The sequence below is a fragment of the Ranitomeya variabilis genome, chromosome 4 (assembly GCF_051348905.1).
Source record: "Ranitomeya variabilis isolate aRanVar5 chromosome 4, aRanVar5.hap1, whole genome shotgun sequence".
NCBI classification, from domain to species: Eukaryota; Metazoa; Chordata; class Amphibia; order Anura; family Dendrobatidae; genus Ranitomeya; species Ranitomeya variabilis.
In genome coordinates, this window is record NC_135235.1 from 145,408,094 (window position 1) to 145,434,703 (window position 26,610).

General features: G+C 40.7%; 1 protein-coding gene across 2 annotated transcripts in view; it reads right to left on the reverse strand.

Annotated features, from left to right (window-relative positions):
- Positions 1–2,175: 2,175 nt before the first annotated feature.
- Positions 2,176–26,610, reverse strand: part of GRID1 (glutamate ionotropic receptor delta type subunit 1) — a 2,026,904-nt gene continuing 2,002,469 nt past the window's right edge. Inside the window, exon 16 of one of the 2 annotated variants that reach the window (XM_077259310.1) lies at positions 2,176–3,159. In XM_077259310.1, coding sequence (XP_077115425.1) covers positions 2,734–3,159 — 426 coding nt within the window. In that variant the 3' untranslated portion in view covers positions 2,176–2,733. The remainder of the gene's footprint in view (positions 3,160–26,610) is intronic. The other variant, XM_077259311.1, reaches the window with a different exon arrangement.

The following is a 26,610-nucleotide window of genomic DNA, read 5'->3' on the forward strand; positions in this document are numbered from 1 at the left end:
GAGGAGGTGGAATGGGCAATGATGGGGGTTGTGGGGAAGAAAGCAATGATGGAGGTGATGGAAAGAAAAATGATGGTAGTGGTGGAAAGGACAATGGTGGTGAGGAAGGCAATGATGGAGGTGGTGGAATGGGCAATGATAGGGGTTGTGGGTGAGAAGGCAATGATGGAGGTGGTGATGAGGACAATGATGATGGTGGAGGGGGCTGCATTATACCCTATGAGGGGAGCTGCATTATACTTTGAGGGGGCTACATTATATTCTGTGGAGGGGCTGCAATGTATTCTGTGTGAAAGCTGCATATTTCTCTCAGGGAGCTACGTTATCTTCTGGGGGATACATAATACTAAATGAGGGGGCTGCATTATGCTCTATGAGGAGGCTACAGTATATTCTATGGGGACTGCATTATACCTTATGAGGGGGTTGCATTATACTCTGAGGGAGCTACATTATATTCTGTGTGGAGGGGCTGCACTATACTGTATGAGGGGGCTGCATTATATCATATGAAGGTGCTACATTATATTCTATGGGGGGCTGTATTATACCTTATGAGGGGGTTGCATTATATTTTTTGGGGTGCTGCATTATACCCTATGAGGGGAGCTGCACTATATTCTATGAGGGGCTGCATTATATTCTGTGAGGGGGATACATTATATTCCGTGAGGGGGGCTGCCTTATATTCCATGAAAGGGGCTGCATTACACTCCATGAGCTGGGCTGCATTACATTCCATGAGGGAGGCTACATTATATTCTATGAGGGAGCTACATTATATTTTATGAGGGGGTTACCCCAACCCCTGCTACACAATTAAGATGTGTACTACCTTATATTATACCCTGATTGTAGGGTGTTTTACCACACAACTGGTGGTCTTGTATTTATTTCTATGTAGCTACATATTGGGCCCCAAGAATGATTTTCTCTGGTGGGCCCAAGGTGCTCCAGTCCAACGCTGTACCCCTTACTTGTCATTTGCAACATTAGTGGCTCTCTTCTAACTGCTCAAAGCACTATACTGTGAGTGATTTCACCAAAAATATCAGTTTACTGGAGAAGCTATGTGTTGTCTGGGGCATGGGTGTAACTATAGTAGTTGTAGGGCTACAAGTCACACTAGGGTTCTAGAACATTTGGCCCATATGAGGAATCTAATTTTGTTAAAGATCTATGATAGTTGGAGACACTGTCAGAAATTTTGCAGTGGGGCTCACAAGATTGAAGTTAGACCACTGGTTTAGGGCATAATTTACTGGACACAACAGCATCCTGATGTATTAGCCATACAACAATCTTTCTCAAAGAGTTCTTGTGAAACAGAAGTGAAATATTTTTTTTTCTTGTTTCTAGTTAAAACAAACACCAGATCAATCATAAAAAAATGTAATTGCATTTTATATTACTTAAATAAAAAAATGTAGACGAAACACTCTTTAAGAAGCATATTTTCCTTCAGGATCTTCTTTTCACATGTTGTCTAATTTTGCTAAAGTACATTATGTTCTTCAGCAGAACAGGAAATAATTAAAACAAGTTCCACTTCCAGACATAATATATGCAGTAGCTTAAGCTTTCTTTACTGTCAGCGAACATTCTTTAAAGGGAACCTGTCACCTGAATTTGGCGGGACCAGTTTTGGGTCATATGGGCGGGGTTTTTGGGTGTTTGATTCACCCTTTCCTTACCCGCTGGCTGCATGCTGGCTGCATGCTGGCTGCAATATTGGATTGAAGTTCATTCTCTGTCCTCCATAGTACACGCCTGCGTAAGGCAAGATTGCCTTGTGCAGGCATGTACTCCGGAGGACAGAGAATGAACTTCAATCCAATATTGCGGCCAGCATGCAGCCAGCGGGTAAGGAAAGGGTGAATCAAACACCCGAAAACCCCGCCCATATGACCCAAAACTGGTCCCGCCAAATTCAGGTGACAGGTTCCCTTTAAAGCTCAGGATACAGAAACACAGACTATGTTTCCCATCAACTAACTTTTTCCCATTTATAAATCATTGGTACAAACCAACCTTTTATTGTATATGCCACAAAAAGATGATTACAGATTTCACTCAACAGATTTTTCGCCTCACCTCTAACCTCTCCATTTCCCACCAAAGATATCATAGATCCTGCCAATTGTAAAGGTTAAATCAAAAGGCCACACAGAACAGTACACATAAAATACAATTTAATAAACCAGTGCTGTAACCTAGAATTTTTTCGGAGATTCAATTCCAGAAGCTTCCTGATAGCAGAATCATTTCAGCTATAATTTAACTGATTTTTCCATTTTGACTATTTTTTTCAACATAACTACAATTTTTTTTTTAATATTAATTATTGGTCTAATCTTTTTTTCAGCCTGTAATAAAATGAAATGCCACGCAGTGACTAGAGAGCACTATTTGAAAAATGTGATAGTCTAAGCAATTAATGAACCCAACTGAAAATGAAACACTTGTTGAAGGGCTGGCGGCCTTCTGTCCCAGTCACAGGTCTTCTTTGGCACTTGAGAAGCGTCACAAGTAAGTTGCTGATTTATTCAGATAGAACAAAATTTACAAAGCCATTCATACATTTTTTGTTTGTTTTACTGACTTCAAAAAATGGGAATATTCAAAATACACTTTTAACCCACTTCATTCTGTTGTTATTTACAGATATATACAAGAAAAATTTAACAGTTTTTAGTTGTATTAAAAAGCTTTGCAGGTTTTTGTTTTGTTTAACTATATAGATGTTCCATGAGAAGGCTCCATGACTTCTGGAATGGGTCCCCCTGGCATGGACTGGAATGACATTGGCATGGGTGTCTTCACGGGACTTTGACGAAATAGTCCTCCGTTTGGCGATCTGTGTTTACATTGTATTGAGGGCATAGTGGCTGAGCTGCTAAGGGGCAAGGGTAAGTTACTGCTTGAAACAGAAGTAAGTGTCCTACCACCATGACCAGATTGTTCAGGTAAAAAGGTGGTGACTGAAAGCTGTGTATTCTGATATTCCCGAACTGGCTCCAAGGTTTGGCTTGATGTCATGCCACCAATTTCCAATGCTGATATTTCAATTGATGCAGTCGAGATTTGCTTGTGGACCATATCTTCATCAATCAAGCTGTTCATGCGTCTATGTACTTGTTCCAGGTTAACTTCTTTATCCTAAGAAAAAAAAAGAAGAATAATATGAATGATATGTGAAACCAAGCAATATAATTCTTACTATAAATATTAATTTATTATTGTTCTTTTCTGTGAGACTAAAATATTAGTATATGAACAAATATGATTATGGACTGTTTTGACTATAAGGGTCCCTAATGATAGTTTTTTTTAATGTGACCTGTGTGTGATGTGTGTGGTTTTCTGTGGAGGAACCCAAACAGAAGTTGCTATTTTCCCTGCAGTACCACTGCAGGTGAAATTAATTATTACGTTGCATTTCCATTTAAATCAATAAACAAATGGTGTAATGTCTGGTATAACTGAGTTTTTTTTAGTTTATAAAAAATGTTGTATTCATGATATTTAGAAAAAGTTGTATATTACATAATTCTGAATTTGAAATTTCAAGTAGGTCAAGTTCATGAAAAGTATAAATTCATTGATTGCTTTTGTTTGCATCTTTACAGACCAGACAATTTAATTTGGGACACAAAAAACTCTGAAAGACAAGGCGACTTTTCATTAGTCAAAAAAGGAGAAACAAATGGAACTCATGCATAGACTACCATGATTGTTTCGATTGATAAAATTATTTTTCAATTTGTGCTTCCTTTTTAATTAACATAATTGTTGGTATATTCCTATGACCTGAATTTACAGCATAGTTCATGACTCGTATATAGTCTTATGATTTTTTTAATTTATGGAGTAATTGCATGGCCTTGTACATTCACAAGTGTTTAGTGTCTCAATAAAAAAATTAGATTAAAAAATAGTTTGAAAGAAAATAAAGATTATCCACTGAACTTCACTGCCCATGTATTTTAGAGGATGTTGTCTTACAAGACAAGTTCTTTCTTTATTTACCAGGTCATCTTCCCAGATTTCCATTTTTTCCTTTTTCAAGGGGAGGTGGGAATTCATTTTTTTTCTCTCATTTTGCATTCACACTATTTCTCTGTGTCCCCCTTAGTAACTACTCTGGCATGAGATTCTTCTGGAGGCTTAGTGCCTAAGGTAATATTTCCACATTGAGTAATGTCATTGTTCTTCTACTTCAGACAATCTTATCTAAGTTACATTCCATCCTACGGGGAAGAACTCTATGTTGCTTTTCCTGTATTTTCCAGTATATTGTTATCTTCTTTTCCTCATTAGCCTGTTAGTTGCACATACTCAAATTTGACAACGACAATATTCACAATGATCCCTGTCAACATGAGCTTTCCCTGCTAAGTATCATGTTAAGATCTAACAAAGTTACTGTTCTTTACTCTTTCTGTTTTTATCAACATCTTACTATGTCTGACTTCCCAGTTGCCTCAAATAATGTTAAAAGTGTTTAGTTCTTAGAAAAAGACAAAGAAATGTTTTGTGACTGTTCTTTAGAAAAATTATTTCAATTTGAGGCTGTTGTACAATTTACAGGGAAGGCCTGCTCCAACATCCAAGATGTAAAGTGCCATTTTCTAATGAATAAAAAAATATTTTTAAGAGACAACTGGTGAATGCTGTGATGTTTTCGCTGCACTTTATGAGAAGTCTTACATTCTAAGCTGGTTCAGGTTTTAGGAGGGGCAACTTAAGTTGTTTTAAGGACCATTTTTAATTTTTTAAACACTACCTTCTAAAAATCTGCTATATTGTACAGGGCTCTCTGCATCCTCAAAACCAGACTTTATGGACTAAGCATGGTTAATGATTGCAGATGCCCTTTCCCTCTGCTATTGACTAGATCTTCTACACTTTTGCACATAAATCCTACTATAGGTTACACCAATTGTTTGTATCTAGTGAACATCTCCACTTTAGCATAAAAGCCAAAATTGAGCCTTTGTTACACTCAGACAATTCCAACACACTTTCTTATTAAAGCAAAAAATGGAGACTTCAGGAGTCAGCACTAAGTGAAGAGAAAAACCAAACTCATGATTAACTTGCTAGAGGAGTGCTTCTCCTTAAATGACTCATCAGATGGTAAAAATCTATAACTTTCTGAGATTATTAAATCTTCCTAAAGTCAGATCCTGGACTTGACAAGTTCCAAAAACTACAATACATTACTCAATTTAAATAATCCCTTCTTCCCAGGCATCTGGTATTTTGTGATTCCGCTTAACCTGGTCATCACATCTGCAAAGTCAGATTTCCTTAGTCCATAAATAGGGTGGGATCCTTTTCTCTTCTTCAAATTTAAAACCAAAATCTTTCCAAATTTTTGACCTTACCTAAAACTATTTGCAAAGATGCTTCCTACCAAATAGAAACCTCTAAGTATTAATGTTGTTTTTTGATTACATTTTAAGTTGTATTTCATTAAACATAGAGATAAAAAATATGCTAAAAGTATTGTATTACATTTGCTTGACTAAGTACACAACTTTTGTCCAATAGTCCTACTCAGCACAAATATTGAGGAGACATTTCATACAATTAATTAGCTATACATAATGCAACTTCATTACACATTTAATTTACTCTACTCTTTTGTTTTTGACAAATTAGCCATGTACTTGTCCCCTGTGAACATAATTGAGAAAATCTTTTAAGATTCAGTTGCTTTTTTGTACTGGTTATGGAAACCATTAAGCAGAACCTATAAAAAAAGCATAAATAAAATGGGCTGAGAAAAAAATAGCAGTTCAAGAGGACAACTTACTAAAGGAAATCTGTCCCCAGGGTTTTGCCACCTAATCTAGTAGCGGCATAATATAGAGATATATACCTTGATACCAGTGATATGTCACTTTCTGGACTGCTTTCTGACATTTTGATAAAATCACTGTTTTATCTGTAGCAAATCCATGAGTTCCCTGAATACTGAGCTTTGTATAACCCTGACTACACCACTGATTGGCATCTTTCTGCTTTCTGCCCATGTACAGTGTAAACAGAAAGATGCCAATCAGTGGTGGTGGTCAGAGTTATACAGAGCTCATGAAAATGTTTGACTACCTTGCAACAGGTTTACCAGTCCTCTAATGATAATGTCCTTCTAAAAAAACAGTGATTTTATCAAAACTACTGCAAGACACATCGCTGGAATCAGAGTCTCTGTCTCTACATTATGCTCCCAGATTAGATTGGCAAAACCCAAGCCATCGAATCCCCACAGATGAAGGAATTAAACCATAGATGCCCATAAATTAAGTTATGCATAATAATGAGAGATAACATTGGGAAAAGTATTGAATACATGAAGAGAATTGTAAAAAGCTATGGAAAGTCATGAAAGTCATGACACCAGTTAAAATTGATCAGTAATTAGAAAGCAATTCATTTTTAAAGAGAGAAAGTAAAGCTGCTAGAATGGCCCAGCCAATCACCAAACCAGAAACTAATATAAAATGTATGGAAGGAACTAAAGTTCAGAGTTCATCAAAGGAGCCCACCAGAATTTGAGCTGTATTTGTTTTCAAATATTTGTATTGTATTTGTATTGTTTATATTATAAGGAAAGATAAGGTAAGAATGTGAAAACCTAGAAATTAAGGGGAATTAATATATAAGGCAACAATACAGGAAGCAGTTTACAAAAGTTGTATCAATCATAGTGTAAGAAACATATTTTTGAAACAATGTGAATATACAATTAACAATAAAACTGTTTAAAGGGGTACTTTGGGGAGATAAAAAAACTGTTGCACTGTCCCTGCCCTCATAAACTATAAAGATGAGATGCCCAGTAAACTTTTATTATCTTTATAACATTTGTAATTCGGTGTGACAGGACCTGCTCCTCACTGCTCCCTCCCTCGTCTGGGACAATACATCACACAGCAGTGTGAAGCTCAACACTGTGAGTAACAGCCAGTTTGAGAAGAGGAGCCATGATGAGGTGTGGTCTGCTTTTAGCAGCAGCAGCCATCTTCCTGATAATGTCCCTTCCCTGCAGATTGGGATGAAGGGCGTTGCCAGTCCCCATCAATTTCTAGTAGTAGCCAGCCCCCCGATGTCTCCTTCACTGCATAGCTACTAGTAGGGAGCAGGCCATGCCTCTGTCACTCAACTCGGACTGCACACAAGGGGATATTATCAGGGGGCTCACCCCTTCTGCCTGGGACATTAGAGCATTGTGCAGCTCCCTGCTGTTACTATCAGTCGTTCTCCTGATAATAACTGTACTCTACAGCAGGGAGCTTTACACTGTTGTGTGATCAGGGTTGCCAACCTAAAAAAAAATAAATGTAGACACCTGGACTCAAATTCAGGGACGGCCTAAAATTTTTATGAACATTTGACATGCCCATAAAGATTAGAATATGAATGCTCTCTGACAAAGAAAGGAATCTCAGAGGATGTAAATCACACCTGACCTGTCTGTAATCCATGAATAACCAATGTAGAAAGTTGATAAAATGTTTATAATTCTCTAAAAGATTATATAAATAAAAATTAACATAAATCATAATTATATAACACAAAGAACAACATAAAAGACACACCACATTGTCCTCCATTCAGTATTATCGGCACCACAAAGTTTTTCATACAGTATAATGGCCCCAAACAGTGTTCCATACAGTAAAATAGACCCCATATATTGCTCCATACAAAATAATGGGCCACATATAATGCTCCACACAGTATACTGTGGAGAGTCAAAACAATGCCAAGAAGACCAGACCTGTATTGGGCCCCCATGGCTACCTGTAGGGTGCAGAGTCGACTCAGCCGGGGATGAGCAGCAGCAGCATGACTGCAGGCAGGTTAACAGCAAAAATGCTATCATTTTGCCGGAACTTCTCTTCATGTCATTCTGACACCACGCTCCAGGCTCCCAAGTGATTTTTTTCAGGGACAGGTCCTTTTTGTTCTGTGTATGGCAACCTTTTTAGCGCATGCGCAGTACAAACTTCAGGGGTGGGGGGAAAAAATCACATCTATCTATACTTAAAGTGGTTGTCCACTACTCTTGATCAGTTACTGTTTTTGTTGTAAACGCTTAAAGACAAAGGCCCTAAATAAACCCATATAGCTTTTCTGACAAGTTTCAAGTTGTTTTATGTTTTTCTAGTTTGCGCTCTGCTGTCATAGTGATCACTTCTTCAGAATCCTGTGCTACCTTCTTACTACATTATCCACTATTCCTTGTACTGGGCAACAAGCCAGCAGTGAGCACAGACCTGTAAATCTGCCTCCTCTCAATTCTCCCCCAGCTTTGCACAAAGCATCAACACAACATCCTGTACAGGACATTGCATGGAATAGAAGTAATGTACAAAGCAATATTACAATCAGCACTGACAATAACGATTATCCCTACTCCCCCTTACTAACATGGATGGATGGGATGAATCCATTTATATATGGATAGGAAGATGTCTGAATGTATTCATATTAAAAAGACATTACAGCAGGGAGTATAGACATTACACAAGATATACAGCAACGTGTGTACATTGTGGGCAGTGAGGGGAATCATATGAGGGTCGTTATGTGTCCCCCAGGATGTGCATAGAAGCAAACTAAACATGCTGGAAAGCATTGTAATTACATCCACAGCTGTGGTTACAATGCAAAATAAAAGAGATTGTGTATTAGATCAAACTATTTGACCAAGTGAGATTTAAGAAAACCTGATATGAGTAATTATTTTTGGAAAGATTTGTAGGATAGTAGTGGGATGGATCTCTCACTCCACTCAGGGTCTTTGGAGTGGCCCATGTCCACGATTCCCATTTAAACTTTCAGCTAAGGTTTGGGTGTGTCAGTTGTTGGTTTGCTAGTAGCAGAGCAGGAGGATTCTATTTTTGACTGTTGCTGTGAGATGAATCACAGACCGGAGACTTGAACCAAGACTTTACTGCACCTATGGATTATACAGTGGTGCAGTTGTCCATGGCAATGACTGATACAGACGCTCCAGCTGCAAACCAGAGGACGAAAGTACTGGATTTATTTTGTGAGTTTGAAAATAAAGATATTAATGTTGAACTTTCTTTGGTCACTGCCTAATTACTGCATGGGCGAGAAAGCCGCTGCCTTCCAACATGTATACACACCCTTCTTTATTCATACAGATACAAAGGAGCTGGGCTTGCATGGAGAGATGGCAGCATTCAAAGAAAATGAGAGAGCTCTGCTTAATGCAGGCCCACCCACCCATGTGCTAGACTGACATGAAATCACAGGAAGCAAGGAGATTCTTAGCCAGAAATAATATAACAAGACCAGCAGCTCAGATTACTGCAGGTTTTGTAAAAGAAAAGGTATTTAGTGAAGTGCTTACCAATGGCAGTTAGTTTACATAAAAGGGATATGTAAAGTAGTGGCCTGTTGTGAATTTGGTTTGTGGGCTCCCCCGGTGGTCTGTTATGGTAGTGTCTCTTATTTGCCTTCCTCCATCTCTGATTACCTGTCGCCACCCTCTAGGGGAGTTTCCTATTTAAGGCTGCTTGGCTGTTAGTCATATGCCGGCCAACAATGTGCTAGTGGCATTCTGTTGCATTCACCTGCCTCAAGTCCCAGTTCAGCTAAGTTGAATTTTGTTTCTTGTTTTGCTATTTTTGTCCAGCTATCTGCAATGTGACTCTTCAGTGCTGGAAGCTCTTGTGGACAGAAAATTACCACTCCAGTGACATGAGTTGTCACTGGAGTTTAAAGTAATTTCTGGATGGTGTTTTTGAATAGTGTTTTTTAGGTTGACCGTGAAGTAACTCTTTCCTGTACTTCTGCTATCTAGTAAGCGGACCTCACTGTGCTAAATCTGCTGTTCATCCTACGTATGTCATTTCCTCTGAACTCACCGTCAATATCTGTGGGGGCCTACTATCATCTTTTGGGGTTCCTCACTGGAGGTAAGGCAGGCCTGTACATTCCTCTTATAGGGGTAGTTAGATCTCCGGCTGGAGCGTGGTGTCTAGGGCATCGTAGGTACATCCCCCGGCTACTGTAAGTGTTGGGTCAGGTTCAGGTCACGGTCGACCTTAGTTTCCATCACCCGAGAGCTAGTCCGTTTAGTATTTTTATTTCCCTGGTCTTTGGGGGTAACCATAACAGTTTGGCCGGCCTAATGAAAAAACCTATGTGTTAAAATATGCACTAAAGCAGGAAGGAGGAGAAAAGGTTTTTTTTCTGTGTTTGAAAGTGCACCTTAGTTTGCTCATTTGTATTTCTTGCTTAAACTGCAGTCTTCAGCCTTTTTTTTTCTCCTCTCCTCTTAACCTCTGAATGCTTGGGTTACACCCATTTGAAACATGGATCCACAGAGTTTACTTGCAGGTTTGAATAACCTTGCGACAAAAGTACAGAACCTACAAGATTTTGTTGTACGTACTCCAATGTCTGAACCTAAGATTCCTCTGCCTGAATACTTTACCGGAGACAGATCCCGGTTTTTGAGTTTCAGAGAAAATTGCAAATTGTTTTTGTCTCTGAGATCTCACTCTGCTGGTGATCAGACTCAACAAGTTAAAATTGTTATCTCTCTACTGCGCGGCGACCCACAAAGTTGGGCATTTGCATTATCGCCAGGGGATCCTGCGTTGTTAAATGTAGATGCGTTTTTTCAGGCTTTGGGGTTGCTTTATGAAGAGCCTAATTTGGAGATTTTGGCTGAGAAAGCCTTGATAGCTCTTTCCCAAGGGCAAGATGAAGCTGAGATATACTGCCAGAAATTCCGTAAATGGTCGGTGCTTACTAGATGGAATGAGTGCGCTTTAGCAGCTATTTTCAGAGAAGGTCTCTCTGATGCCGTGAAGGATGTCATGGTGGGGTTCCCTGTGCCTACAGGTCTGAATGATGCCATGAAATTGGCTATCCAGATTGATCGGCGTTTACGGGAGCGCAAATCTGTGCACCATATGGCGGTATCTTCTGAGCAAAAACCTGTGCACCATATGGCGGTGTCTTCTGAGCAAAGACCTGTGCACCATATGGCGGTATCTTCTGAGCAAAAACCTGTGCACCATATGGCGGTGTCTTCTGAGCAAAGACCTGTGCACCATTTGGCGGTGACCTCTGAAAAGGCATTGGAGCATATGCAATGCGATCGTGTTTTGTCTAGAGGCGAACGTCAAAATTACAGGCGCAAAAATGGATTGTGCTTCTACTGTGGAGATTCAGCTCATGTTATATCAGCATGCTCTAAACGTATAAATAAGGTTGATAAAAAGGTTGATAAATCTTTTTCAACAGGTACCTTGCAGTCAAAATTTCTTTTGTCCGTGACATTGATTTGTACCTTATCATCTGTTACCGTGGATGCTTATGTGGATTCTGGCGCCGCTCTGAGTCTCATGGATTGGTCCTTTGCCAAGCGTTGTGGGTTTGATTTGGAGCCGTTGGAAGTTTCTATTCCCCTGAAGGGTATTGATTCTACACCTTTGGCTAGCAATAAACCACAATATTGGACACAAGTGACTATGCGTCTTACCCCAGACCATCAGGAGATTATTCGTTTTCTTGTGTTATATAACCTACATGATGTATTAGTGCTTGGATTACCATGGTTACAGATTCATAATCCCGTCTTGGACTGGAAATCTATGTCTGTGTTGAGCTGGGGATGTCGGGGTATTCATGGGGATGCACCTTTGGTTCCTATTTCTTCATCTACTCCCTCTGAGATCCCAGCATTTCTGTCAGATTTTTATGATGTCTTTCAAGAGCCTAAAGTTGATTCTCTTCCTCCTCACAGAGAGTGTGACTGCGCTATTGAATTGATCCCCGGTAGTAAGTTTCCTAAGGGTCGCTTGTTTAATTTGTCTGTGCCTGAACATACTGCTATGCGGGAGTATATCAGAGAATCCTTGGAAAAGGGTCATATTCGCCCCTCGTTGTCTCCACTAGGGGCAGGATTTTTCTTTGTAGGTAAAAAGGATGGTTCATTGAGACCTTGTATCGACTATCGACTTTTGAATAAGATTACAGTTAAATACCAGTACCCGTTACCTTTACTGACTGATCTGTTTGCTCGCATAAAGGGGGCGAAGTGGTTCACTAAGATCGATCTACATGGTGCGTATAATTTGGTGCGGATTAAGCAGGGGGATGAGTGGAAGACCGCATTTAATACGCCTGAAGGCCATTTTGAGTATTTGGTAATGCCTTTCGGTCTCGCAAATGCCCCTTCCGTTTTTCAGTCCTTTATGCACGATATTTTCCGTGAATATCTGGATAAGTTTATGATTGTGTATTTGGATGATATTCTTGTTTTTTCGGAGGACTGGGAATCTCACGTTCAACAGGTCAGGAGAGTTTTTCAGGTCTTGCGAGCTAATTCTCTTTTTGTAAAGGGCTCAAAGTGTAGTTTTGGAGTTCAGAGAATTTCCTTTTTGGGATATATTTTTTCCCCTTCATCTATGGAGATGGACCCTGTCAAGGTTCAGGCTATTTGTGATTGGATGCAACCTACTTCTTTGAAGAGTCTGCAGAAGTTCTTGGGTTTTGCTAATTTCTATCGCCGATTTATAGCGGGTTTTTCTGCCATTGCTAAACCTTTGACTGATTTGACCAAAAAGGGTGCTGATGTTGCTAATTGGTCCTCTGCGGCTGTGGAGGCCTTTCAAGAGCTTAAGCGCCGCTTTTCTTCCGCCCCTGTGTTGCGCCAACCTGATGTGTTACTTCCGTTCCAGGTTGAGGTAGATGCTTCGGAGATCGGAGCAGGTGCAGTTTTGTCGCAGAAAGATCCTGACTGCTCAGTAATGAGACCATGTGCGTTTTTCTCCCGAAAGTTTTCGCCCGCTGAGCGAAATTATGATGTGGGAAATCGGGAACTTCTGGCCATGAAGTGGGCGTTTGAGGAGTGGCGTCATTGGCTTGAGGGTGCTAGACACCAGGTGGTGGTCCTCACTGACCACAAGAATCTAATTTATCTTGAGTCGGCCAGGCGTCTGAATCCTAGACAGGCGCGCTGGTCGTTGTTTTTCTCCCGATTTAACTTTGTGGTGTCATATCTGCCTGGGTCCAAGAATGTGAAGGCGGATGCCCTCTCTAGGAGTTTTGAGCCTGACTCGCCTGGTGATTCCGAACCTACCGGCATTTTGAAGGATGGGGTGATATTGTCAGCTGTCTCCCCAGACCTGCGGCGTTCTTTGCAGGAGTTTCAGGTGGATAGGCCTGATCGCTGTCCGCCTGGTAGACTGTTTGTCCCTGATGATTGGACCAGTAGAGTTATCTCGGAGGTTCATTCTTCCGCGTTGACAGGTCATCCTGGAATTTTTGGCACCAGGGATTTGGTGTCTAGGTCCTTTTGGTGGCCTTCTTTGTCTCGAGATGTGCGCATGTTTGTGCAGTCTTGTGATGTTTGTGCTCGGGCCAAGCCCTGCTGTTCTAGGGCCAGTGGGTTGTTGTTGCCCTTGCCTATTCCTAAGAGGCCTTGGACACACATCTCTATGGACTTTATTTCTGACCTTCCGGTTTCTCGTAGGATGTCTGTCATCTGGGTTATTTGTGACCGTTTTTCCAAGATGGTTCATTTGGTACCTTTACCCAAATTGCCCTCCTCCTCTGAGTTGGTTCCTCTGTTTTTTCAGAATGTGGTGCGTTTGCATGGTATTCCTGAGAATATAGTGTCTGACAGGGGTGCTCAGTTTGTGTCTAGATTTTGGCGGACGTTCTGTGCCAGGATGGGTATCGATTTGTCTTTTTCATCTGCATTCCATCCTCAGACTAATGGCCAGACTGAGCGTACTAATCAGACCTTGGAGACTTACTTGAGGTGTTTTGTGTCCGCTGATCAGGATGATTGGCTTGACTTTTTGCCGTTGGCAGAGTTTGCCCTTAATAATCGGGCCAGTTCTGCTACTTTGGTCTCTCCATTTTTTTGTAATTCAGGGTTTCACCCTCGGTTTTCGTCCGGTCAATTGGAGTCTTCGGATTGTCCTGGAGTGGATGCTGTGGTTGATAGGATGCATCGGATTTGGGGACAGGTTGTGGACAATCTGAAGTTGTCCCAGGAGAAGACTCAACAGTTCACTAATCGTCATCGGCGTATTGGTCCTCGTCTTTGTGTTGGGGACCTGGTGTGGCTGTCTTCTCGATTTGTTCCTATGAAGGTCTCGTCTCCTAAGTTTAAGCCTCGGTTTATCGGCCCTTATAGGATTCTGGAGGTTCTTAATCCTGTGTCCTTTCGTTTGGATCTCCCAGCATCTTTCAATATCCATAATGTTTTCCATCGGTCATTATTGCGGAGGTATGAGGTACCGGTTGTTCCTTCTGCTGATCCACCTGCTCCTGTGTTGGTTGAGGGTGAATTGGAGTATGTGGTGGAAAAGATCTTGGACTCCCGTGTTTCCAGACGGAAACTTCAGTATCTGGTTAAGTGGAAAGGTTATGGCCAGGAGGATAATTCTTGGGTGACAGCATCCGATGTTCATGCTCCCGATTTGGTTCGTGCATTTCATAGTGCTCATCCAGATCGCCCTGGTGATTCTGGTGAGGGTTCGGTGCCCCCTCCTTAAGGGGGGGGTACTGTTGTGAATTTGGTTTGTGGGCTCCCCCGGTGGTCTGTTATGGTAGTGTCTCTTATTTGCCTTCCTCCATCTCTGATTACCTGTCGCCACCCTCTAGGGGAGTTTCCTATTTAAGGCTGCTTGGCTGTTAGTCATATGCCGGCCAACAATGTGCTAGTGGCATTCTGTTGCATTCACCTGCCTCAAGTCCCAGTTCAGCTAAGTTGAATTTTGTTTCTTGTTTTGCTATTTTTGTCCAGCTATCTGCAATGTGACTCTTCAGTGCTGGAAGCTCTTGTGGACAGAAAATTACCACTCCAGTGACATGAGTTGTCACTGGAGTTTAAAGTAATTTCTGGATGGTGTTTTTGAATAGTGTTTTTTAGGTTGACCGTGAAGTAACTCTTTCCTGTACTTCTGCTATCTAGTAAGCGGACCTCACTGTGCTAAATCTGCTGTTCATCCTACGTATGTCATTTCCTCTGAACTCACCGTCAATATCTGTGGGGGCCTACTATCATCTTTTGGGGTTCCTCACTGGAGGTAAGGCAGGCCTGTACATTCCTCTTATAGGGGTAGTTAGATCTCCGGCTGGAGCGTGGTGTCTAGGGCATCGTAGGTACATCCCCCGGCTACTGTAAGTGTTGGGTCAGGTTCAGGTCACGGTCGACCTTAGTTTCCATCACCCGAGAGCTAGTCCGTTTAGTATTTTTATTTCCCTGGTCTTTGGGGGTAACCATAACAGTGGCCAACCCCTTTAATATTTCACACTATAGCTTATATAAGCTTGTGAGAATGTCCTCAGATTTGTATAAATACTGGAGTTTCATGTCTGAAAAGGGCTGACTAATATAGTTATATATTTGAGATAATAGCCATATCTTTAGAGGAACATAAATCACAGTGGACTCAAGAGGAAAATTATGTTCCTTCAGGCCAAGGTTGTCAAAGCAAGAACAGTTGAAAAGATTTGATTCACATGAAAAATATTTTGAATTTTGGGTGGAAATTGTGGCCTAAGGGTAAATATTATCATTGGTTTCCTATAAAGTAGCTGATCATGTGTTTTAGTTATACCCTTGGCTTTCCACCAGGACAAGTCATAGAATTGGACCCCCCTGAAGTCAATAAAGGCCTAGAAAATAAATAGGTCACAGGAGGGATATATGATTGCTTTTTATATTTGAAACATACTGAAAGCTATAGTGACGGCGAGCATCTGATTAGCTGAGCAGAATTAGGCATTAAGTGGTCTACTGGTTCTACTGTCAAAGAGAAAATAATAAGGGCCTTTAAGTAATTTTCCTACTGCACTCATAAAGGATTATCATTGAATCTTTCACTAGACATAGTTGATCAGTTTTTGCTGATCTATACTATTTCAACTTATTTGAGTCAGATAAACTAAATAGGCTTCTGTGGTAAAACATTGCTTTCTGTCCTATTTTGTCCTTCCTTTGTTCTAAATAAATATAAATATATGAACATGGAATGCTTTCAACCCAATGATTTTAGATATAATATTATTGGAAATATCTTCATCTTTGTTGTATAGAACCTTTCAAATTCTGTATAAGTGCAGAAAATTTCATTTTCGAGATCATCTCTGATAGTTTTATACTTTTTAGGGTAATTGCAAGTACATATCACTTATTATTATTTTTCTGCAAATATAGAGAGTAGGGGTCTTACAATATAAAACCTCAGATTTTGTTCTGTTAATTTTACGACCTGAAACTGCATAGAAAATTCTACTGCTTGAAAGGTTTGGGAGAAAGCATAGTGGATTTGTCAAATTCACTGATAAAATTCATCAGCAAATTAATTTATGCTATAGTTTGTGGACCCTATAAAAACTACTGAAATATTCATATAATGTGTAATGAAAATCATAAGTGCTTACACCACAAGGGCATACAAGGCTGGTGAAAGGGGAAAGCCTTGACTCATTCACCATTATGTCTAAATAGGTTTGGTAGAATTGGACGTCAATTTAAGAAAATATTCTGGACATAAATTTAGGTCTTTTTCTGAATCTAAAACGAGAGCATAAACTGTGTGTACAATTATTAGGCAATTTGTATTTTCAATGATTAATTTTATTATTGAACAAGTAGAGTTGAATACTAGCATGCTTTAGCAATATTTTCATCTGTTAAAGAGAGAATAATAACAATGCAACTCAAAATGTATAAAATACATTTCTGATATTTGAAAAGAAACATCTGTGACCACTGTAACCTCCATATTTTTCAATAAAAGTTATAAGCCCTACATCCATGAAGCCTGTCAGTTTCTTAATTTATTGCAGATCAACTTTTTGGACAGCAGTTTTCCCAGACACTTTTCGGACAGGTGACTGTTTTCCTGCACCAAAAATCTCTCAGAAGCGGATAAGTTTTCAATAGGGGTTAGGTTAAGTGAGGATGGGGACATGTCATTCTTCTTTCATCTTTAAGGCCTTCACTGGCAGCCAAGTTATGGAAAATTCAATGCACAGTTGTGTTAAAAGTGTTTGACCAATTCCTGAATTCCTATTCTTTTGCATGTTTGTCACATTTAAATGTTTCACATCACCAAACAAATGTAAATATTTGTTCATGACTTCAAGCTGAAGCGCACTATGCAGCAGGACAATGATCCAAAACACAACAACAAGTGTTAGGTGTCGAATTCCCGCCACTGCACAGGGGAAATCTCGAACCATGTCTGCTGCAGTCTCCCACTCTCCTCAAGCCACAGTGGAACCTGCTCAGCAGAGACGATGGTCCCAGCATCTGGCTCAGCCTGATACTGCATAAATGGTTACTGCTGCCTTTCCAGGCTCTGCCTTTGTAGCCAGCATTGGTCAGCGGTGAGCAGGCCTTTCTGGGACTAAGTCCTGCTTTTCATGCACTGAGCATGCCCACGGGAGGACCTCTCATTGGAGGTCGGGGTCACATGCTCAGGCCCTGCAGCAGCTCCTATTGGTCCACCAGGAAGGTCCTGAAGAGCTGCAACTATGAAAGGTTCGCATGGCTGCTCGGCCATGCGCTAGTATCAGATGTGTTTGGCTTATGCCAGTGGATACTATACCACTCTATAATTTTGTGGTGTGAGGCTGAAGCTTTGGGACTGTACACTCAGGCAGGCAGCTAGCGTCAGTGGGGGCAATTAGCCTTGGCTTAGTATCTGGTTCTTTCATGTGTGCGGTTAGCACAGAAGAGTTCCAGAGTAAGCACAACCCTAGTTATGGTAATAGTTTTGTGTACAGCGTGGCTCTGTGAGGCAACAGAGATCGCTTCCAGTTCACATGGGGTGAAGCTTAACCCACGTTTGAGCTCAGGGTTTATCCCCTGTTACTTTGCAGCAGATATCTCTGCACGGTGGACCCCGGGCAGTGAACGCACCTTGTAGCTACCTATCCATACTTGGTGCATTCTGCTAGCCCTAACAAGTCTACCTCTGGATGGCTTAAGAAAAAGAAATGTAAGACTTTGAAGAAGCCTAGTTAAAGTTTTGAACTTAATCTGTATGAGATGCTGAGGCATGACGTTAAAAACGTGGTTCATGATTAAAACCCCTCCATTGTGGCTGAGTAAAAACAATTCTGCAAAGATGAGTGGGCAAAAATTCCTCCAGAGCATTGTAAAAGACTCATTGCCAGCTATCACAAATGCTGGATTGCATATGTTGCTCCTAAAGGTGGCCCAGCTATGTATTAGGTTTAGAGGGCAATTACTTTTTTACACATGGTCCTGTAGGTTTTCCTTAATAGTAAAGACCTTTATTTAAATACTGCATTTTGTGCTTACTAGTGTTATCTTTGTCTAATATTTAAATTTATTTGGTGATCTGAAACATTTAGCAAACATGCAAAGGAAATCAGGAAGGGGCAAAACCTTTTTCACACAATTACATGTGATAAAGCATTGCTCTGAATAAACATCATAGTTTTCTTTAAAAATGCAGATTTTTTTTTGTACCACTGCTTGAAAAATGTGTCTTGTAAAAACTGGCAGTCAGTTTGGGGCTTAATTGTGAGTCCATCCATAACCTAAAATGGTCCAACTAGCTCATCTTTGAAAATACCAGCTGACAGCAGGACCCTATCTCCACCTTGCAGGAGTTTGAGTCAAAATGCAGGTCTGTTCCGTTTATGATCCTGCCATGTTCACATTCATTTTGAACAGTTCTGGAATATGACAGCACTGGTCACTTCACATTTGCATTTTCTCAAATATTTTTGACAATTAATGTGAATCTTTTTTCTGAACTCGTTTGTGACCCTATTATCTATTTGCTCTACAACATTTGATGAATCTGTGATCATGCTCCAGTACCTTAAACATTTCAAAAGTGAACCATCTCTCTACAATACATTTAAAAAGGTGGTTACCCTCCCCTTTAAGCTATTAAGAGTCTCAGGAAGACCCCTGATGTAAATGTTATTTTGCTTTGTGCAGTTTATTATATGCTCTAGTTTAAACTCAATCTCTTCTATCTTATCTGTGTGCTTATCAATATGGTGGCTGTCATGTTCTAGGGTGTCTATTACCTCATCTGTTCTGATCTCTATGTTGGAGATCCACTACCCCAGCTCATGTTCTTGCTTAGAGTCATCTGATAAGGCTTTGGTGTTTTATATTCTAAACGTACACTTGTTATGTTTCATCTCAGCAAGGTTAAAAGTAGAGATGGGCAGATCCCTGGATGTTCGGGTCCAGTGACTTCAGCCCAACAGTTATAAAAGTTGGGTACCAGAACAGTACCAGGACACAAACCCGAACTGCGACACAATTCACTTGAATGGGGGGCCCAAACATCCAGTGTTTGCAATGCTGTTAAGTGCATGACAGAACTGCAAAGATTGTTTCTGATAGGCGGTAAAATCATTACTGCCAGTCAGAGAACCGTGGTTTCTATGCTGTCAAATGACAGCGTGAGCCCAAAGCTATGATCGGAGGTATAAAGGAGCAGCTGATGGAAGTATTCATCAGGCGGCACCTGCGCTCTAAATAAATAATAAAAAAAACTGCATGAGTTTCCCCATATTTTTCATAACCAGCCAGGCAAAAATGACAGCTGGGGGCTGCAATCTTCAGCTGTCAGCTTAAGCAAGGTTGGCTATCAAGAATAGAGGGGTCCCTAAGCTGTTTTCTGTATTTATTTAAACAAATAATTTAAGAAAACAACGTAGGTTCCCGCTCATTTTTGACAACCAGCCTTGCTAAAGCAGACAGCTGGGGGCTAAAATTATCAGGCTGGTATAGGGCCAACAGTTCTAAAAAGTTATGGTACCAGAACAGTACCTGGACCCAAACCCGAACTTGGACACCATTCGCTTGTATGGGAAGCCCAAACATCCAGTGTTTGCAATGCTGTCAAGTGCATGACAGCACGGCAAACACTGTTTCTTATAGGCGGTAAAATAATTACTGCCTATCAGAGAACCGTGGTTCCTATGCTGTCAAATGACAGTGTGAGCCCAAAGCTGTGATCGGAGTTATAAAGTTTTCCTCCAGTCACTACCATAGGCTGATGGGACTACTGTTCCCATCAGCCTACGCCTGCTGCCACTAATAACAGCGAGAAAAGGAGCAGCTGATGGAAGTATTCATCAGGCGGCACCTGCGCTCTAAATAAATAATTAAAAAAAAACTACAAAGGTTTCCCCGTATCTTATATTACCAGCCAGGCAAAAATGACAGCTAGGGGCTGCAATCTTCAGCTGTGAGCTTAAGCAAGGTTGTTATAAAGAATAGAGGGGTCCCTGAACTGTTTTCTGTATTTATTTAAACAAATAATTTAAAAAAACAACATAGGTTCCCGCTCATTTTTGACAACCAGCATTGCTAAAGCAGACAGCTGGGGCTGGTATTATCAGGCTGGTAAGGGGCCATTAATATGGGCCCCCACAGCTTAAAACAGAATCCCGCAGCTGTCCAGAAATGGCGCATCTATTAGATGCGCCAATTCTGGTCCATTGATCGCCTCTTTCCAATTGCCCTGTAGCAGTGGCAAGCTGCGTTCATATTTGTGGGGTTGGTGACAGTTTGATAAATGTTCGTCAGAACCCACCAGACACAAACATCCAGGAGTGTTTCATATGGATGCCGAACTTTACTGTTGGTGTTCACCCATCTCTAGTTAAGAGGCACGTTTATAGTGCGTCATGTTGGATAACTGGATGGTTCATAATATCTTTGGTGTTTCCTGGGAAATTGCTTGAGATTGTCAGTCCACGGCTTGTCATTTGAGATTGTCACTTGCTGCTCTTGGACATGTCGCTTGCATAGGTCAATATTTACAGTGTTATAAAGCTTTTAAATAGTCCTTACAAAAGTTTGATTAGCCACATACAGTCCAAATATAGTATGGTATTTGTCCTTTTTAGTTAACTGTGCTCATGTACACAAATATATTAACATTTTGCTATCACTTTTCATCACTAAGACAATTACTGAAAAGTTAATTTATTGGCTACTAAATACTACAACACACATTGGTTATTATAATTCTGATAGATTTATTTTCTCTTTACTCATAAAAAAGCAGACAGTTAATGCAATGCAAACTACTATTGCCTTCTTTTTTGGCTCAAGCAGAACGCAACTCAGAAAATTACTGCTTTACTGATATTGGCCATGACACCAGCATAAAACATTTGTGCTATTAAAAATACATAAAATATCAGCTTTCAATTCACATAAAATGTCTGCTTTATAGCAGCCTACATTGTCATCTGCAGAAATCAGTTGTTTATATTTATAGCGAGTCTTTCAAGGTTTCTACCAGCTGACTGTGCTCAACCTAGTAAATATGAAAACCAATTTGTTATACCCTGTCTTACCATAGAGAGAAAAATACATTGTCAGTAATCATTAATGATGACTTTCAGCTGTAAAGGCTGATACAGGAGCCAGCTGGATGAAAAGCTGGGATCCAGATGCTACAGTAGAATGTTATTGTTCAGTTAATGGTGCAAAGGGGCTACATTCCTGCCAAGTCTGATAGTAACATTGTAGTACAGGGAAGGGTCAGTGGAACCATTATTGCTAAATCAAAGACAACAGTTGTAATGTGGAATGCAAATATAGCCTCAGCTTGAAGGGTTCAGTTACTAGATGATGACTTTATTTTTGGATTTAGAGATATTTCTACTTTATATATCATCAAGATCGGATAGTCTTTACATATTATGACCACAGAGCATTCTAGTTTTTTCTTTGTGGACAAATACATTTTTTCATTAGGCAAATGTGCAATCTTTAGAGCTTGTCAATTTATCCATCTGGAAGAAAGTGTATGATGGAATATTAAAAGATGTTGAGGGATTTCCTTGTACTTTCTATCTACATTATTCAATTTTAAATTGCATGGTATATTATCCAAAGTAGTATTACAGACTAGGGAAATTACTAGTACTCAAGAGTGTTATTAAAACATAGAACACCTGCAAGTCTAATTCTCGATGGTTAAAAAATTACATCTGCTCAAATTATATACCTAATTCCTAACTAAAAAAATATGTGGAGCGATATTTGTTCAATTTGTGGCCTATGTTATTTGGACCCTATTTTGTGCAATGTAAATGATTTGGAATTTTATTGCTTTATGTACACTGTATAACAGTGCATCACAAGGTGGATGAGAGGGTATCAGAAGGTACTGCACAGGCCACTGTCCAGCAGAAAGGCTGAGCCTGTCACTACCCATCTAGGTGCTACAGCATCAGCAATTTATTTGGCTTTCACGGTTTTTGATCTGTCTGAAAATGAAAATACACTGACACATTAAGGGGCTGTTCACTTCACAATATCATCAATCACCCAATATTTTTTTAAATGCCAAAAAAAGACATTCAATGGTACCGCTTAGTGGAGCTGTAAAACTTAACCCCTTTACCCCCAAGGGTGGTTTGCACGTTAATGACCGGGCCAATTTTTACAATTCTGACCACTGTCCCTTTATGAGGTTATAACTCTGGAACGCTTCAACGGATCTTGGCGATTCTGACACTGTTTTCTCATGACATATTATACTTCATGATAGTGGTAAAATTTCTTCAATATAACTTACGTTTATTTGTGAAAAAAATGGAAATTTGGCGAAAATTTTGCAATTTTCCAACTTTGAATTTTTATGCCCTTAAATCACAGAGATATGTCACACAAAATACTTAATAGGTAACATTTCCCACATGTCTACTTTACATCAGCACAATTTAGGAACCACAATTTCTCTTTGTTAGGGAGTTATAAGGGTTAAAAGTTGACCAGCAATTTCCCATTTTTACAACACCATTTTTTTTAGGGACCACATCTCATTTGAAGTCATTTTGAGGGGTCTATATGATAGAAAATACCCAAGTGTGACACCATTCTAAAAACTGCACCTCTCAAGGTGCTCAAAACCACATTGAATAAATTTATTAACCCTTCAGGTGATTCACAGGAATTTTTGGAATGTTTAAATAAAAATTAACATTTAACTTTTTTTTACACAAAATTTAATTCAGCTCCAATTTGTTTTATTTTACCAAGGGTAACAGGAGAAAATGGACCGCAAAAGTTGTTGTACAATTTGTGCTGAGTACGTTGATACCCCATATGTGGGGGTAAAGCACTGTTTGGGTGCATCGCAGAGCTCGGAAGGGAAGGAGCGCCATTTGACTTTTCAATGCAAAATTGACTGGAATTGAGATGGAACGCCATGTTGCGTTTGGAGAGCCCCTGATGTGCCTAAACATTAAAACCCCCCACAAGTGACACCATTTTGGAAAGTAGACCCCCTAAGGAAATTATCTAGATGTGTGGTGAGCACTTTGATCCAACAAGTGCTTCACAGAAGTTTATAATGCAGAGCCGTAAAAATAAAAAATCATATTTTTTCACAAAAATTATATTTTCGCCCCCAATTTTTTATTTTCCCAAGAGTAAAAGAAGAAATTACACCACAAAAGTTGTTGAGCAATTTTTCCTGAGTACGCAGATACCCCATATGTGGGGGTAAACGACTGTTTGGGCGCATGGCAGAGCTCGGAAAGGAAGGAGCACCATTTGGAATGCAGACTTAGATGGATTGGTCTGCAGGCATCACGTTGCATTTGCAGAGCCCCTGATGTACCCAAACAGTAGAAACCCCCCACAAGTGACCCCATATTGAAAACTAGACCTTCCAAGGAACTTATCTAGATGTGTTGTGAGAACTTTGAACCCCCAAGTGTTTCACTACAGTTTATAACGCAGAGCCGTGAAAATAAAAAATATTTTTTTCCACAAAAATGATTTTTTAGCCCCCAGTTTTGTATTTTCCCAAGGGTAACAGGAGAAATTGGACCCCAAAAGTTGTTGTCCAATTTGTCCTGAGTATGCTGATACCCCATATGTGGGAGGGAACCACTGTTTGGGCGCATGGCAGAGCTCGGAAGGGAAGGAGCACCATTTGGAATGCAGACTTAGATGGATTGGTCTGCAGGCATCACATTGCATTAGCAGAGCCCCTGATGTACCCAAACAGTAGAAACCCCCCACAAGTGACTCCATATTGGAAACTAGACCTCCCAAGGAACTTATCTAGATGTGTTGTGAGAACTTTGAACCCCCAAGTGTTTCACTACAGTTTATAACGCAGAGCCGTGAAAATAAAAAATATTTTTTTCCACAAAAATGATTTTTTAGCCCCCAGTTTTGTATTTTCTCAAGGGTAACAGGAGAAATTGGATGCCAAAAGTTGTTGTCCAATTTGTCCTGAGTATGCTGATACCCCATATGTGGGAGGGAACCACTGTTTGGGCACATGGCAGAGCTCGGAAAGGAAGGAGCACCATTTGGAATGCAGACTTAGATGGATTGGTCTGCAGGCATCACGTTGCATTTGCAGAGCCCCTGATGTACCCAAACAGTAGAAACCCCCCACAAATGACCCCATATTGGAAACTAGACCTCCCAAGGAACTTATCTAGATGTGTTGTGAGAACTTTGAACCCCCAAGTGTTTCACTACAGTTTATAACGCAGAGCCGTGAAAATAAAAAATATTTTTTTCCACAAAAATGATTTTTTAGCCCCCCGTATTGTATTTTCCCAAGGGTAACAGGAGAAATTGGACCCCAAAAGTTGTTGTCCAATTTGTCCTGAGTATGCTGATACCCCATATGTGGGAGGGAACCACTGTTTGGGCGCATGGCAGAGCTCGGAAGGGAAGGAGCACCATTTGGAATGCAGACTTAGATGGATTGGTCTGCAGGCATCACATTGCATTTGCAGAGCCCCTGATTTACCCATACAGTAGAAACCCCCCACAAGTGACTCCATATTGGAAACTAGACCTCCCAAGGAACTTATCTAGATGTGTTGTGAGAACTTTGAACCCCCAAGTGTTTCACCACAGTTTATAACGCAGAGCCGTGAAAATAAAAAATATTTTTTTCCCACAAAAATGATATTTAACCCCCCAAATTTATATTTTCCCAAGGGTAACAAGAGAACTTGGGCCCTAAAAGTTGTTGTCCAATTTGTCCCGAGTATGCTGATGCCCCATATGTTGGGGTAAACCCCTGTTTGGGCGCACGGGAAAGCTCGGAAGGGAAGGAGCACTGTTTTACTTTTTCAATGCAGAATTGGCTGGAATTGAGATCGGACGCCATGTCGCGTTTGAAGAGCCCCTGATGTGCCTAAACAGTGGAAACTCCCCAATTCTAACTGAAACCCTAATCCAAACACACCCCTAACACTAATCCCAACGGTAACCCTAACCACCCCCCTAACCCTTACACACCCCTAACTCTAATCCCAACCCTAATCCTAACCGTAAATGTAATCCAAACCCTAATCCTAACTTTAGCCCCAACCCTAACCCTAACTTTAGCCACAACCATAACCCTAACTTTAGCTCCAACCCTAGCCCCAACCCTAACCCTAGCCCTAACCCTAGCCCCAACCCTAACCCTAGCCCTAACCCTAGCCCCAACCCTAACCCTAACCATAGCCCTAGCCCTAACCCTATGTTATGATCCTTAGTGGCTGAGGATCACAAATAGACCAGCAAGTGAATAAACTAAGGACTAGCTCTGGGGAGATGGTAACTGGACTGATCACAAATCTGAACCTATCCAACACAACTGAGGTAGCCGGTGAACGTGCCTAAAAAATTCCTAGACGTCTCGAGCCAGCCTGAGGAACTAGCTACCCCTAAAGAGAAAGAAAGACCTCGCTTGCCTCCAGAGAAATAATCCCCAAAGATATAGAAGCCCCCAACAAATATTAACGGTGAAGTAAGAAGAAGGCACATACATAGGGATGAAATCAGATTCAGCAAAAGAGGCCCACTAGTACTAGAAAGCAGAAAATAGAGCAGGGGTCTATGCGATCAATAAAAAACCCTTACAAAATATCCATCCTGAGATTTCAAGAACCCACACACCAACTAATGGTGTGTGGGGAGAAACTCAGCCCACTAGAGAAACCAGCAAGCGAGGGAATTACATTTTAGCAAGCTGGACAAGAAAACATGATAAACACTGCTGATCAAAAAAATGAGCAAACAAAACTTAGCTTATCCTGGATGGACTGGGAGCAAGGTAGTCAGAATGAATCTGAGTAGCACTGATTACATCGACAGCCGGCAACAAGTGGAAGTAAAACAGAGCTATATAGGAACCTCCCAGAGGATAACGAACCAGCTGATAGCCAGAGACCAGCAGGATAACAGACAAAGCCACCAGGGGGAGCCCAAAGCAAAAGTCACACCATACCACCAGTGACCACAAGAGGGAGCCTGAAAACAGAGCTCACAACAGTACCCCCCCCTTGAGGAGGGGTCACCGAACCCTCATGAAAACCGCCAGGGCGATCAGGATGAGCCACATGGAAGGCACGAACCAAATCGGCCGCATGAACATCAGAGGCGACAACCCAAGAATTATCCTCCTGACCATAGCCCTTCCATTTAACCAAATACTGGAGCCTCCGTCTAGAAATACGAGAATCCAAGATCTTCTCCACCACGTATTCCAATTCTCCCTCAACCAGCACCGGGGCAGGAGGCTCAACCGGAGGAACCACAGGCAC